Raw genomic sequence first — 15,553 nt, forward strand, 5'->3', positions numbered from 1 at the left:
TCCCTCACCGCACTGGTGAGACCTCAGCGCCCCCTAGTGGTGTGGTCTCCACACTCCATCATGCTGGACCAACTCCCTGATTTCAGTGGGTAACACTGCTCAAGTTATTAGAATTGTACTTCCCTAGGCCATTCATTTAACAAATATTTAAACTATACTCAACATTTTTTGTTAAAACGAGCCATCAGGAAGAAAGCAAGGGGCAGTGATGAGGGGGGACAATGCCCATATATAAAGTACCACTGCAGTCTCTGATCTTACAAGCTACCGGCCTGACTGCCGGCTCTCGGCCGCTGCGGGGCTCTCCCGCTGCGTGTACAGGGCAGCGTCCCCGTCCCTGCAGTCAGCGCGGTGGTGACGTGTCCAGGAGGCACAGGCCCTGAGTGAGAAAGCCCTGAGACAGAGGGAGAGCAGCGCCAAGCACGTGCGAGCCCTCAGTAACTGGTACTTAACTTTGCAATGACATCAGAGTCGTGTGAATAAAATGAGATAACGTGAATGAGAGATTGGAATCCAGCCGCTCACTGGAAACAGGCTGGAATGTGAGGGCGGCCAGAGGGTCTGGGACTTGCGAGGAAAATCTATAGAGAGCAGGGATTTCAGTGAAATGAGAAATACTGTCCGAGTGTCCTGCCCCCTCCCCCATCACCCGTCACTGGCTAAGTCCTGAGTGACAGCTGTCCAGGGTGAGACTCTGAGAGACCCAGCAGAAACGGCACCTGGGAGAACAAAGGGCTGACCCAAGCTTCGTTAGGTGGCCGCGGCAGCGTTGCCGAGGGTGCACGTGAGTCCAAGCCAAGATGCAGGGGGCGGGGGGAGGGCAGGACATCCCCGGGGCTTCCAGTGGAGACACACAAGTGTCGCCCTGGGAATGAGCCCCCCCCCCCATGGTCCAGAGTCACTCCAGCTCTTGTTGTTCTGTCTCAGTGGTAATGGCCTTCTAACGGGTGCGAGGCGCTGTCCCCTCGGGGTTTCAACTTGCATTTCTGTGATAACGAGTGATGCTGAGCATCTTCTCATTCATCTGTCGGCCATCTGCAGGCCTTCTTGGGAATAGTGTTTCTGTCTTCTGCCCCTCTTTCAATCATATTCCGTTTTTCAGGTGGAGCAATTAAAGTTACATTTCCTACAAGCCTGCCTCACTCCAAAGACTGTTACTTGGGTTGAGGAAGAGTGTGTGCCCCGCAAGTGACATCTGCCACCTACTATCAGGACCAGAAGTCACAGCACTTCTGCCCCTGCCGCTCGGTGTCAGGATTGCCGACGAAACACAGCACAGTCAGGGACTGGAGGGAACAGAGGTTTGGTCTTCCAGGGAAGGGACAGTGGGAGACCGGCTTCCGTAGTGAGCATGACTTTGGGGACCGGCAGGTCCCTTCTGGAGGCACGTGAGGCAGATGGCCTGCAAGCCCCCACCTGTAGGACAGGGACCCCGTCCTCTCTTTGAGGGGCACAGGTACCGGCCGGGTGCCACCGGACATGCACACTTTGGCAGAACAAAAAGGTACACATTGAGTCTGCAAGAGGGAGAGCGGTTCTCAGCTGAGCTCCAGCACAAGCTGGGAGGGCTGTCTCCTCAGGAAGCAGCCCGAGCCCAGGGCCCCTCTTCACGCAGCCCGGCCTGGGCCAAAGCCTGCACGCAGGGGACTGCCTTTCCCAACAGACTGGCTCTGTCATAGGAGACAGAGACAGTGAAATTACAGGGGCCACAGGGTTCAGTGAGTTAGAAAATACACTTGTCCCAAGAGTTTTTATCCATAGGGAAGCAGCACACTGAGAGACACAAAATTCAGAATCCATGTTTTATTTAGCATCAATGGGTAATTGAGCAACTTTTAAATTGAAGTTCTCTGAACTTTCGTTTCCTCTTATGTAGTCGGAGCCAGCGCCACCAGCTTCCAAGTTGTGAAATATTCGCTGAGATAACAGATAAAACCCCTGTCCTCGGACCCTGATATTAAATAAATGAATGCTAACTTACAGGGAAGCCTGGGGGATTCAAGTGCTGCTTGGAACTGCTGCAGAGGAAGAAGAGTGGCAAATAACGTAGTTGCCGGAAAGTTTTATTTAGTGCTTTACATATCTGAGTAACTGCTGAAAAAGCAAATGTTCTTCAGTGTTTAAAGAGTTGCTCATAGGGCAGGAGAACATAATAGGGAGAGTAATGCTGGTTTGCCAAATTCATCTGCACGTGGGGCCAATTTCATGAAACTTAGAAAAGATTACAAGTCTTTGGACCCGGACTCTAAAAGTAGCAGCTGGAATTAATTCTGTGCTTGGGTTCATGGTTCAAGGGGCCGTTCGTTACACTGTGTGTCTCGAGGAAACATGTAACTTCTCCCATGGCTTAGACATCCAGAGACCAACTTGTGCATAGAGACTGACATTGAAAATGAATATTCAGATATTATGAAACTGTATAACAAATACAAATTCGTTAACTTCCAGAAGGAACAAGAATAACAGTATTAACAAAGACTGGTCTTTTGCATCATTCTCAAAAATTCTTCCTCATTTATTTCTCCATCGCCATCACGATCAGCTTCATCAAGCATTTCCTGTAAAACAAAATGTAAATATGATGTAAAAAATATTAAAAATGAATAATAACATGAATGAATATTCAAATGTATACTCAAGACATAATTTTATTTTAAACGTATTTATGAGTACAATTAAGTAAGGCTATAACTATAAATTATATAAATAATTGCATATAACTATACGTGTAAATTATAGAATTATAGTTACACAAATAAGTAGAATTTACCTGAAGTTCGTCATCTGTTAAATTCTCCCCGAGTTCCTGAGCGACCCTCTTGATGTTGTTTAATGTTATGCTTCCAGTATCATCGTCATCGAATAACTTGAAAGACTTCAACAATTCTTCCTTTTCATCTTTTTCACTCTTTAAAAACAGAAACAACGAAATGTTATTGGTCTTTATCTGTGAGGCTGCACTTACAGGTCTGTGAGGGGTAGAGCAGCACTATGCCGGACAGCTGGGCTCTGACTCACTCACTGCTCTGCCTTTATTAAAGTTGTGCCAGCGCACTCACACGCAGCTGGGAGCATTCGCACTCAGGGCCTGCTGAAGCGGGAGAGGCGCACGTGGTGAAGAGGATGTCTTTCTTACTGACCCCAGCGGCTGAGCTCCATTGCAAAAATGCGAGCTCCAAGAGAACAAGGAAGTTGTCTCCTTCAATTTCCCAGAAGAGTGCCTGGCAAAAACAGGCACTCGGTAAATGTCTGTGGAATTCCAGGCTTCAGATTGCTGGGCCCATTCTCTCTCCAGCCATGTAGCCTATTATTTCCGAACACAAAGCCTCTTGTGCACTCTGGACGCCCTTCGTCACTACCCTGAACACACCTTTAATGTTGCAGTTCCTGCCTAAACCCAGCCCCGTTTAAACTCTTCTATGAAACCTTCCATTGCTCCTACCAAAAAAATGTCAAAAGGCTATTACTTGTATTTCTTTGAAACACACAATCCCTACTATACCATTTTCACACTCATTATGGCAAAAAAATCTTCAAAATTAATGGTGCCAGTTCTTTCTTTGTCAATTTCAGCTATCAGTTTTTTAACTTCTTCTTTCTTTGGTTGAAATCCCAAGGCCTGCATCGCAATCTGAAATAGGAAGTAAATAAATTATAGTATGCCACAATCTCATTCCTAGCTTTTAAATTACCTATGAGTTACTAATCAGTCTCTCCCTCTCCCTCCCTCTCTCTCTGTCTTTTTACTGCGGACAAGTTATAAACCCAGAGAGTCGGGTCAGCAGGCCTTCTGACCCTACTGTGCCGTGGGATAGATACATCACTGTCACCCCCTGAGCTTCGGACAGTTAGGTCATTTCTAAAACAAGAATAAAATGCTTAAAACGAGATTTTGTTTGGTGAGTGTGAGGCAGCCGTCTGCACGGAAGGGATTTGACATCCAGTTTTCAGAAGGCTACTGGTAAAGACTTCACAGATTGCCACGAATAAATGTTATGGTTTTGAAAATGTCTCAGAACTAGAAGTAATGTCTGGACCTTCAGCTCTTTTACATCTATGGTTCCCGACCCATCGACATCGAATAGATCAAAGGCCTCTTTGATGTCTTGTTTCTGAGTTTCTGCCAGTTCAATTTTTGCCGCTCTTTTCTTCCGTTGGTCTGAACTTGTGCGGTTGTTGAAGGCCTGTAACAAATACACAAGCTATGTAACCAGAAAAGTTACCAGAGCCAGAATAATTGGTGAAATTGATGTGGATGCAGCATACACAAGAATCGTTGTCAAATACTCTCTTCTACGGTACAGTGAACCTCCACAGTGCGCCCCCTTCCCCACCAACAGTTTTGCTTTGCTTATTAGTACTTTGATGGGAAGCCTGTTTTTGTGGTGGTTGTTTTGTGTGTGTGTGCTTTTTTCACCAGTTAGGTTTTTCCTCTAATGAGTGCTGTCAGAGGAGAAGAGGCAAAGGCAGGCACACTGGAACAGGTGTGGGAACACAATCGGCCGTACTGGGCGTATCCGAAAGGCAGTGTCGAAGGCACCTTCACTCCCATTTTACCTAAAAGTCTCATCATCAAACCTATTTTGTGGGATATGCTTGATGGGAACATAATACCCTTCCCCACCTTCTAGCTCTACGTTCCTCTAGCATAGGTGAAAAACTCTCCCAGGGATCTGAGTGGGACAATTCTCGCGTCCAGGGAAGGCGGGGTCATCCTTCTGCTCTTCGCCACTTTCCACTTGCAGGCGAGGCCCCAGCGGCGAGGCTCCGGGGCCTCTTTCGTAGCCTCATTCGGGCACGGCGTCGTCCCCAGCATCGGGGTGAGAAGCAGCGGTGGCAGAGGCAGCACCCGGACTCCGCCTCCCGCGCGTCCCCGTTGGCCCACGCCGCGCGCGCTAACGGGCGTGGCGGCGGCCGCGTCTCCGTCCCCAGGCGGCCGGTACACGGTGGCGCAGCCTTCGGGACCACCAGCTCCCCAGCAGTGCAGCGCTCTTCGGCTCCTCCTCGCGGCCCAGGCCTTCCAGCGGTGTCGGCGTCTTACTCTTTGTGTTGAACTTCTTTCCGGCCAAAGCGTGGTTTCCGTTTCCAACAGAGAACCTAGCTTAGGCTGGAGGTGCGAGCGGTGGACCGCGTTGAGGAGGGGAACCGTGTTGGAGAACCGCTCTTCTGCCCCTAGCGTCGCGCACGGTGCGCTTATTCGGCAACAGGAGGAGGGGTGACTAATGACCCTCGAGGGCATGAAAAGGAGGCGAGAAATACGTGACACGACCTAAACGTGCCTTCCTTGCTCCGGGGAGGAACCTCAGCCCCAGCCCCAGCCGGAGGTTACAGCTGCGCACTCACCATGTCGCCCACCGGCCTCCTCCGCCCACCGCGCAGCCCAGCACTACGTAGCCTCCACGGCTCCCAAGCCGTTGCTAAGGCCGCCGTCGCCGACCTCAGGCAGCCCCTCCCACCACGCTTGCCACTACTGATTGACAGCGACTTTACCCAGGGATCAGAAAAGACGGCCCCAAGGCCGGCCCCCTCCTTACTATCGACCAATAGCGTGACGCTTTGCCTTCCGGTCTACCTTTGAGCGGAACTGTAGGCCTGGTTTCCTAGCAACCAGGCCCAGCCGCCGGCCCGCGCGGCCCCTTTCGCACTGGCGTGAATTGCGTGCGGGGCGAGGGACGACTGCAGCCGCGCGCTTGGCTGTGCTGTGACCCCGCAGTCTGTCTGACGGTGGGAGGCGGACTGTGGAGCCCGCCGAGGGGCTGGAGAACAGAGCGAGGTTAGTAGCGAGGTGCTTCCAGAGACTGCTCGGTCTTCGGTGGGGTCGGGGAGCCCTCGTTTGTTTTTCTTACACTGCGACCCGGGAAAGGGAGAGAATGGAGGGCCCCCCGGGCCCGGGGCACGGGGTCCAGCTCTGGCTCACCGCCGGCGCGTCGGGCAGAGGCGGAGGGGACGCGCCGCTGGACCATTCTCGGCCTCCGCGGTGCCTGCGGCCGGGTGGTTGGCCGCTTGCCACCTTCCTGGTTCGCGGGGGTTCGGCGCGGTGCGGGGGCGCGGGCGCGGTGCGCCTCGGGTGCCCTGGAAGCCTCCTGGCCTGGGACGGAGGGTGTGCCTGTGTTGCGGTGTGTATCTGCGGTGGAGAACTTCGGCCATACCCTCGAGCGCGCCCAGACGTCTGCACACACACGCTCACCCCAGCCATCCCATTGGCTGAACCCCAGGATTTGGCCGGCGGCCCAACCACATCCCGCCAAGACCCGCAGTCTCTTGCCGCGGTCGGACACCGGAGGCATGATAATCCGGCGGACTCGGTAACGGCCGGGATTCAGATGTCCATATACCTTTTGCCAGCAGAAAAGGCTTGCGAGTAAAGCTGCTGTCCATGGAAAACTCTGCTGGCGCGTGGCAGAACTCATCAGATTGCGTCGGTTCAATGCCAGGAAGAGTCGCTGGCCGTGCTTTTCATCATTTAAAGGGTCTATTTCACCAGCCCCTTCACCGACTTTGCCTTTGTTCACTCAACTTCTCAGAAGAGGAGGGATTCTTGTTTGAGTTTTTATTTTATGTTAATTATAGCAAGTTGCAGTCTCTTCAAAGTAATAATTTAGGAGCTCTTCTAGATGTAGGAATGCTGAGACTTTTTTAAAAAAGTTACTGAAACTTGGGATGGATTCTTCAAATGCTGAAATAGATCTTGTGAATATTTGATATCAATTTTTGCTTGTAGATTAGTTAAAATAATGTCTCCTTTAGGAAACCTTTTTTCACATAAATTAAATACAGACTAAGTTTTAATAGCCTATGATGCTTTCCTTTCGCTCTAAATTCTGGATGTCTCTCCCACTCACATGTTGGGATTTAAACATAGTACAGAAAGGAAACCACAAACAGAGACTCTGACACCTGAAAACAATAGGCACATCCGTATGAAGAGTATGAACAGGTTGGAAGGAGGTAGAAAGGCTGGGAGGTGGAAGATTCTATGCAGAGAGGCCGAGTCACCCTCATGCTGGGCAGAGGGCCCACTTGAAGGCAGCCGTGTGTAGCAGTGAACAGCAGGGGCCGTGGGCATCGGGCAAGCCTGGGTTTAGTCCACAACCTTTCACTTGCTGCCTGCCAGAGTCCATATATGTTACTTAACTATTCTTTGTCTTCATGTTGTTAAAATAGGTTAATTACAGTTCCTACCTCGCGATGTCGTGAGGACCACACAGCATAGTGCATGGGAAGTGCCTCATACTTAAGCTTTCCAAACCCGTTAGGAATAAAAACCAAAACAAAAAGTCGGTCTGGTCTTGTCGAGCTTGTTTTCTCAACAGCTTCTTCTGGAGCAAGTGGATACCCATGAGGGGAAAATGGCCCATACCTCACATCACCTTAAAAATCAGTTTGAGGTGAATTGTAAATGTAAAAGCTAAAACAAAAAGAACGAAGCAGGGGAACACTTACTCTCTGACTTCAAAACTCACTACCTACCCGCAGCACTCAACACAGTGTGGTCCCGGCCTAAGGATGGATGGACACTCAGGCTGGCGAAAAAGAGGGGGGGCCCACGTGTGAGCTCATAGTCCGCTGCCCACTGGCTTTCGACAGAGCGCCACACCCACTCAGTGGGGAACGGAACAGCCTCTGCAGCGAACGGTGCCGGAACAATTCGATTTTTAAATGCAAAAAAAAAAAAAGAAGTGGGACCCCAACCTCATACCATATACAAAAGTCAACTCAAAATGCTCCAGAGGGTTTAGTATAAAAACAAAAGTGTAACACGCTTGGAGGAAACACCGGGTTAAGTCTTCCGGACCACGGATTTGGCATGGATCCTTAGATATGACTCCAAGAGCAGGACCAGCAGAAGAAAAAGTGGACAAATCAGACTTAATGAAAATTAAGAACTTTTCTGTATTAGAGTACATTATACAAATACAATGTACTGGACGAGAGAAAGTATTTGCAAGTCCTACTTTGATAAGGCCCTTATATCCAGAATGTATAAAGAACTCTTCCAATTCAACAACAAACACAAACAGCACAATTTTAGGATGGGCAAAGGACTTGAATAGCTATTTCTCCAAAGAAATACACAAGTGTCCAAAAATCACCAACAAAGATGTTTCAAAGCATTAGTCATGAGGGAAATGTGAGCCAAAACCACAATGAAATATCACTTTAAACCCATTAGGATGTCTAATATTAAAACGACAAACAAAAAAAGATAAGTTCTGGTAAGCACAGGGTTGAGTGGTGTTACCCCCTCCCCCCAATTTCTGTCCATTCACAATCTCAGAAAGTGGTTTTATTTGGAAACAGGGTCTTTGCAGATGTAATTACTTAAACTGAGGTCACATTGGGTTAGGGTGCCCCAAGCCCAGTGACTGTTGTCCTTTTAAGGAGGCCGCATGGACGAGAGGCAGTGATTGGAGTTACGCTGCCCAAAGCCCGACACCCCTGGGAGCGACTAGAAGCTGGAAGAGGCAGACAGGATCCTTCCCTCGCACTTTGGGAAGGAACAAACACCTTGATTCAGCTGCCATAGGAGACACTGTGGCAATTGCCTCAGAAAGTTCCCCTTGGATCTACCATGTGACCACTCCTGACCAATTCCTGAGTGGAATTGTCTACTGAAACACTTGTGCACAAACGTTCACATTGCACTACCGACGGTAACCAGAAGGCCCACGGAGGGATGAGTGGACCGACCGCATGATGCTGCCCACTGCAGAATGTGACTCAGCCTCAAAAGGGAGCAGTGTACGGACCCTGATGTGGACTCTGGCCCACGGGGTCCCTGTGTTGTGGCTGTGATGGACAGATTCACACGGACTGCAGAAGTCCTGTGGAGAAAAAGGGGCTACACAGCTACTCTCTGGGTGAGAGAGAGGGCCCTGACCCCTGCCTGGATAGGCTTTTATTGCTTTTCTGGACACATTACATTGAGGATGGTCCTCATGTACTACGCACAGTTTCGCTGTAGGTGATTACCTTTTACAGATAACAAAGGAAAGAATGTTGCTAATTACTTCAAAGAGAAGGATGTTGCAAATCAAGGGGAAAAGTGGTTGAACTAGTTACACTCCATCCTTGGAAGGTTTAGCACAGATTTTAGGAAATTACTTTAAAGATATGCAGTAAACATTTGCTGCCTCAATCCAGGGTGAGGGAGTTTTAGCAAAAGAAAGCCTCATAGCAGCCTAGGTACAATGCGGGCCTTATTCCCTATGGGGGAACCGATCCGTGGGCTTCTGATCCATGGGTTCCTGTGTGCTGACTCGCTCTCCATTGGTTTTCCGAGTCAGGGGCTGGGCTACATTTGCTATGCCACACGGAACGGTTCCCTATAGGACCCGTAATGCAATGAGGATGAACCTCAAAAACAACATGCTCAGTGAGATTGGCCAGACACCAAAGCTCAATATTGTATGGCTCCATTTGTAGGAAGTGTCCAGAACAGGTAAGTCCACAGAAACAGAAAGCAGCTTGGTGTGGCCAGGGGCTGGGGGTGAGGGGCCTGGGGGGAAGCTGTGTACTGGCCCCAGAGGCTCCTTCTGGGGCGACGGAGACATTGGGGAGCCAGGTAAAGGCTCGTGCAGCCTTGAGGGTACACTGAGAGCCGCTGAATTGTTCATTTAAAGTGCTTGAGTTTGTTATGTGACCTTCATCTCCACTTTTAAAAAGAATGAACTGTAAAGCTTTTAGAAGCAATATAAAAGCATGTCTTTTGTACTCAGTGGTAGGAAGCACTTTTAAAATTAGAACCCAGAAAACAATAACCGTAAAAGAAAAGATAGGACTAGGGAACTAGGTTGCCAGGCAGCGGTGAGACCATTTGACCCCAGTCAGCATGGTAATGAGTGATTTTGTTTATTTTCAGCGGCTCCGGGTACGCATGGAGTAGAGTTGGATTTCTTCAAGACCAGTGGCTCTGCAAGGTGAGTAAGATGACCCACAGGAGGGACCAGGGCTTTGAGGGTGATGGCAGTAACTGATGACTGGGAGCGAAACTGGGTTAACCGAGAACTAGCAACGCGGGGCGAGGGGCGGAGGACCACAGCGGCGCAGTGGGGCTGGGTGGCTGTAAGACTTGGTGGGTCAGGGTTATGGACATTGTATGCATCGTACTTTGGTGCTGCCTAGGGTTATGCGTGCGTGCATCAGGAGTAATTTTTATTCCACAAGAGAGAATTTGAACGTGAGTTCAAAGAGTCTGTTACATGTTTTCCTGGAGTGTACTGGTTCTTCTCCTCCATCCCTGACCATCGGTAGGAAGCTGCTTGTGAGGAGGGCCTGGGTTCCCACCTCCCGCTGGTCACAGGCATGTCTGGAGCCACTGTGCTTGCTCCTCAGCTTCTGGGGTGAATCGAGGTGCTAGGGCACCGTTACCGGTGCCGGGGCGAGCGCTGGGGGACAAGGAACCTTGGAGAGTGGTGTGCTCTTTGGTAGTTTGGATTTAAAAGGTGGTGATAAAAATATTACTTGGAGAATTATAATGTATTAGAGAGAGAAGTTCGTATTACCTACAGTTTTAGCTCTAGTGCGTTAACTGAGAGCTCATACCCACGAGACAGCTTTCCAACTGATACTTTGTTTTAAAAAGTTCTTTTATTGGGCTAAAGTCTTTCTCTTGTAACTTCTTCCTGTTAGTTTTAGATATGAATTCTGAAAATTATGTGGGAAAAGTCAAATTGCTCTTGAACTTCCTTTAAACATTGCTGTTTTGCCTTTCGATACTCTAATCAGTGACCAAATCTACCCTCTCCCCTCCGTCCCCGCTGCACCCTTCTCATCCAGTAACTAGGGGTGTTTTTCAAGGCTGTGGCCTGCCGTCTGGCACCCCACCCTCTTAAGTCCCCTGCACCGATGGCCCCAGCCTAGTGGTGATGGACTAGAATGCAGCGGCAGCAGCGGCACCAGCGGCACCAGTAGTAGCACAGGGAGTGCTTGGAAAGCTCGCCCTGCGCCAGCACGGTTCTAAGCCCGCACTCATTCCTCCTCCTAAAGACGCCCGGCAGTGCAGTAGGTGAGGCCCCTGTCTCGGGCAGAGCAGTTAGGAAGCTCTCGGAAGCTGTGCTGGAGAGCCGAGCTCAGACCCTGGCTTCTGGATTCAGGGTGCGCGCTCACCTGTGGAGTCAAGCTGTTCTTAACCTCTTATGTAAAGCCCTTTGGTGCAGAGGCCAGGTTGCCAGGGACCTACTGCCCTGCGGGCCGGAAGCCCTCTCCTCCTCCAGAGCTCCATCTCCTGCAATTCCCATGCTCTACACCCCCCTAAAATTCTGTCACTTGTTTGATCCCAGCAGCCCATGAGTTTTCACACATACCTGCATCTACTACCACCTCCTTCAACGTGCCGACTCTTTCACATGGTTCTTCAAGACTCGTTTCCAGCATCGCCTTCTTCTGGAGACAGAAGCGTGCCTGTGGCCTGCCTGATCACGCGGCCCCCACCCCCCTGGAATGACGGGTTCCTCCCGCAGCACGCACACCTCTGCAACCGCATGGCCGCGTGTAAGGGAAGCTGCACAATCCAGAACCTCTGCAGAGGCAGGGACTGTGTCTCACTGCTCTTTGTCAGCATTCCTAACTGCGAACCACCCTTGGTAACGCCCCAGGTGTTTATTCCATTTGCAGGCGATGGCTCGCTGGGGCGTGAACAGGAGGAGGCATGTGGGACTTCAGCAGCTCACCTCCTTTGCACACACAGGAAGGACTCTCCTGGGCCCGGTGAAGTCGCCCAAGTTTGTTGTGGATGAAGAGGGTCAGGAGAGTGTGTTGGTCAGCTCCACAGTCAGGCTGCTGGAAAGCCTGGACCTGTCCAGCGCAGCGGGGCAGCTCCTCAGGGAGGCGGTTGGAGCACAGAATGATGTGTACGGGACCGGGGCCAGCACCCTCCTGTCTCTCGCCGGGGCGTGGAGCAGCGCCGCGGCCGAGTGCCTTCACCTGGGGGTGCCCGTGCCGTCCATCGTGTCGGGAATGTCGGAGGGCTTGGCGGCCTGCATGGAGGAGGTAGTTGCCCTTCAGGTCCCTCTCCACACTGTCTGTGCCCAGACAGACAGCACACGGATGCCTTCTGGACCTGGACCGTCGGGCATCGGTGTGGGTCCCTTCCCACAGACCTCTCCAGAGGAGCATGGTCTCCGCGATGCTGCCTCTCAGTGGTCGACCATTTCCAGTTTTTCTGGGACACCCGTTAAATCAGCTACACTTTTCAGACCTCAGGCTATGGTTGGAACAGATAACAACATATCACAAACCCCTCGGACTTCGAGCGTCAGCCTGCGCGCAGCCCCGCCCTGTAGAAAGCCCCTGTTGATCCACAGCAGGCATTGCAATCCGGCAGAAGGCGCTCGGGGGAGGAGTGGACCAGATGGAGTTCTAGAGCAATGTGCCGCGACTCCCCGTGCCCAGAGGTGCAAGGATCTGGCCGAGCTGGTGGCGGGTCTGAGCCACGGAGACGCCAGCAGCATGACGTTGGTGGAAGCGGCCGTGCGGCTGCAGCGCCGGCAGGCAAGCGTGCACCGGGGCGGCGGGGCGGTGCCACTCATGTTTGACATTTCCAGAGTCTTCACGTGCTGTTTGCCAGGTTTACCCGAGGCTGCTTCCTGTGTCTGTGCGGGCTTTGTCACTGCTGTGTCGGCAGCTGGGGCCCCTGTGCCGGAGGACGTGCAGAACTGGCCTCTCCGGGTCGTTCTCATCGAGGGGGACCTCACAGAGAACTATCGCCACCTGGGGTTTAACAAGCCTGCACACGTCCAAACAGTATCAGAGAGCACGGAGAAGCTCCACCAGGACAGCTCGGAAGACCTGTGGGCAGATCGCGTGTTGCAGGTGTTCACGCAGTTCCACGTGCGCCTGGTCCTGGCGCAGGGCAGCGTGTCGGAGCGGCTGGTCGAAAGGTGCACCCGCAGTAAGCGGCTGGTGATCGGGTGTGTGGATGGCAGGGTGATGCAGGCCATCGCGGAGGCTTCCGGAGCCGTGCAGGTGGCCTACGTCACGCAGGTGAACGAGGACGTTGTGGGCAGCGGGGTCTGCGTGGCCTTCTGGAGCGGCCCTACAGGGGATGCTGGCAGCGGGGTTGGCAGAAGGGCGATCGTGTTGAAAGCAGAAGGGATGCATTTGGTCACGGCCGTGCTAGCCAGCCCGGTCGCTGCGCAGGTGCAAGCCAAAGAAGACAGGTTCTGGGCCTGCGCCCACCGTTTGCATTACGCTCTGAAAGAGCAAAAGGTCTTCCTCGGAGGGGGTGCCGTTGAGTTTTTGTGCCTGAGCCACCTTCAGATTCTCGCGGAGCAGCCTGTGACCGAAGGAGACCACGTGCGTTCGGGAGGGCTGCCGAACGCTGCCCCGGGGCTGGCCTCGTCCCCCGCGCTCCACAGACCGACTGTGCTTAGGAGCCTGGCCAGCGGGTGGCGTGAGTACCTCTCGACTCTCATGCGTAACGCTGCCAGTCAGTCAGAATTTGAAGCTGCGGCTTTCATTCAGCACCACGTGCAGAACGCCGCGGACTCTGGCTCCCCTTCGTCTTACGTTTTGAAAGAATATAGTAAACTAAGTAGTGGGGTTTTTAATCCAGGCAATTCCAATGATCTGGAAGAGAGCCCAAGGGTGTACGACACCGTCACGCCAAAGATGGAGGCGTGGCGCCGCGCTCTGGACCTCGTGCTGTTGGAGCTTCAGACGGACAGTGAAATCGTCACTGGGCGTGGCCACACACAGATCCAATCACAGGAGTCGGAGGGCTTTCTATTTTTGTAGCGTTGTTGGCTAAGTCTTTGGGAAATGATCTTTGTAATATATCATGCTGATAACAAGTTTCCTGGTAGCCAAGTCGTGGTGCCCAACGTGCTAGCTGTCACCAAGAAGAACATAATTGATGCCTGTCAGTAACTGCACATGGGTCGTGTCACAGGGGAGGACCTGGGCCTGGGGATGTCACTTTTTACAGTGAGCAGGAACGAGCCTGTACTTTGTCCAATGCGCCAGGGTTGTGCAGCGTCGCAGGAGCCTGGGACACGGAGCAGGTGAAGACGGGGCAGGTCCTCGTGCTCACGGCGTCCCCAGGAAGTGCGCCGTGTGCCCGGAGCCGTCCTGGCAGCCTCGCCAGACGGTGCACTTTCAGCCTGTCCTGCTGCTGCGGTGGCGGAACTGGGAGCCCGTGAGTGCGCCGCTCAAGGGCGGCTCTGACTCCCCCGACAGCCAGGGTGTTCGGTCCATACCAGGTCCATTTCGTGGGTCTCACACAGCATTAATGAAGGCTGCTGCCCACCCCGGACTGCACGACGAAGCCAGTGCACAGTGCTGGCCTCAGCCACATCCCCCATGGTGGTGAATTAGTGGCTGTAAATTCCAAATCCCATAGGCCTGTTTATTGGAATGTAGTCTGACACCAGTTACCCACTACGACCCACGGCGGGAGTTGTGACTGAGTGCTGATCTTTGGGGTCATTGCCAAGAAGCTCCAGGACAGCAGCCGCCTTCCCCGGTGGAGAGACCTTCCTCCCACGCCCCTTTTCCCCGCTCGGGCATGTGGCCCCAGCAGGCCCGGGCCCCTGCTTCGGGATTCGTTGTGAAACCTGATTTGGATCACCGTTAGGTGGGTTTGACTTACACAGGTAGTGCCACCGAGCAGCTGCAGCCTCTGTTGTCGCACGGGGCAAAACCCGAGGGGATTCAGACCTGTGTTAGGGAATGTGACTCAGTTATCCTCGTACTCGGGTGCAAGGCTGGGGTTTTGGGTTTAGTGTTTGTCCTGACTGTGATCACGTGACCGCCTCATGCAGGTCCCATCCCAGTTAGGAATATTGTTCAGAGTTACAATAATGTTGAGTGGACAGTGTTTAGAAACAGAATATACTCCTTTACTCGAGTAGATAGGGACACCTTTGCTCTCCCTGCGCAGGTTGTGCGTGCCGCTGATACTAATGCAGGCAGTTGACCACCTCGCTTTGTCAGGTGGGTTTCATTGTTGTGTGTGTGAAGTTGGTATTTGCGTGTATTATTCAGTAAAATCTTATCATCCTTTCCTTTGACACAAAGTCTCACTATAACACAGACTTTGTAAGTCTCAGGAGAATAAAACTCTTGGCTCAGCTCACATGAGTATTCTGTTCCCTCTGGTGGTTATGTCACAAGTACGAACACAAAATTAGCGTCTTGGTTTAGGCAGCAGCTCTGTGAGTTTGGTCAGTTCACGTCCTCACCAGCATCCGTGGGCTTGCGAAGCTGCGGTCGTGGAAAGCCTCCCTTTGGTGACGGCCAGGCATGCGGCCCTGGGAGACCCTGGCCACTCTGACCCCAGCCCACCCGCCCAACTAAACAGAGCCAGGAACTGCCCCGGAATCCACATGAGAAATTAATGGCTTTGAAAGGGGGTGGGAGGGGTGATACTGAGACTTTTAACAAAGTAACATACTTTAGTGACATCCCCGCAAACATTGTGAAATACTTTTCAGTGAGCCATTCTAAAATACCTAGTTTCTCTGTTAATGAGTTCTCACCTGTGGCCCTTAGCATTATGTTTCTATGGCGCTTTTAGACAGCGAAGCTGTTTCTTTAGATGAGAGGCTTTGCC

General features: G+C 52.0%; 2 protein-coding genes across 4 annotated transcripts; one reads left to right on the top strand and one right to left on the bottom strand.

Moving 5' to 3' along the window:
• Positions 1 to 1,802: 1,802 nt before the first annotated feature.
• On the bottom strand, positions 1,803 to 5,460 carry LOC112312502 (centrin-4). Its single transcript, XM_045202472.2, has 5 exons — positions 5,344 to 5,460; positions 4,038 to 4,184; positions 3,503 to 3,631; positions 2,771 to 2,908; positions 1,803 to 2,558 (listed from the first exon to the last, which is right to left on the bottom strand). The coding sequence occupies exons 1-5, from the start codon at positions 5,344 to 5,346 to the stop codon at positions 2,469 to 2,471; spliced, it is 507 nt and encodes a 168-aa protein (XP_045058407.2). The 5' UTR covers positions 5,347 to 5,460; the 3' UTR covers positions 1,803 to 2,468.
• Positions 4,924 to 15,276, top strand: BBS12 (Bardet-Biedl syndrome 12). Of its 3 annotated transcripts, none has more exons than XM_053911559.1 (3): positions 4,924 to 5,773; positions 9,863 to 9,920; positions 11,617 to 15,276. In XM_053911559.1, the coding sequence occupies exon 3, from the start codon at positions 11,620 to 11,622 to the stop codon at positions 13,735 to 13,737; it is 2,118 nt and encodes a 705-aa protein (XP_053767534.1). In that variant the 5' UTR covers positions 4,924 to 5,773; positions 9,863 to 9,920; positions 11,617 to 11,619; the 3' UTR covers positions 13,738 to 15,276. The 3 variants fall into 3 exon arrangements, 1 of the variants encoding a protein (XP_053767534.1); XR_008425163.1 differs by lacking the exon at positions 11,617 to 15,276 and adding an exon at positions 11,286 to 11,609 and having other exon boundaries at positions 4,928 to 5,773; XR_008425162.2 differs by lacking the exon at positions 11,617 to 15,276 and adding an exon at positions 11,283 to 11,609 and having other exon boundaries at positions 4,933 to 5,773.
• Positions 15,277 to 15,553: the final 277 nt, after the last annotated feature.

The sequence above is a fragment of the Desmodus rotundus genome, chromosome 9, assembly GCF_022682495.2.
Source record: "Desmodus rotundus isolate HL8 chromosome 9, HLdesRot8A.1, whole genome shotgun sequence".
NCBI classification, from domain to species: domain Eukaryota; kingdom Metazoa; phylum Chordata; class Mammalia; order Chiroptera; family Phyllostomidae; genus Desmodus; species Desmodus rotundus.

Bases quoted from the DNA above. Each gene is read 5' to 3' on its own strand.
- LOC112312502 (XM_045202472.2), bottom strand. The intron at 3,632-4,037 runs GTCCAGACATTA...TTCCTATTTCAG, and splicing joins TAGATGTAAAAGAGCTGAAG to ATTGCGATGCAGGCCTTGGG. The intron at 2,559-2,770 runs GTAAATTCTACT...TTTGTTTTACAG, and splicing joins TAACAGATGACGAACTTCAG to GAAATGCTTGATGAAGCTGA.
- BBS12 (XM_053911559.1), top strand. From the start codon at position 11,620: ATGGCTCGCTGGGGCGTGAACAGGAGGAGGCATGTGGGACTTCAGCAG.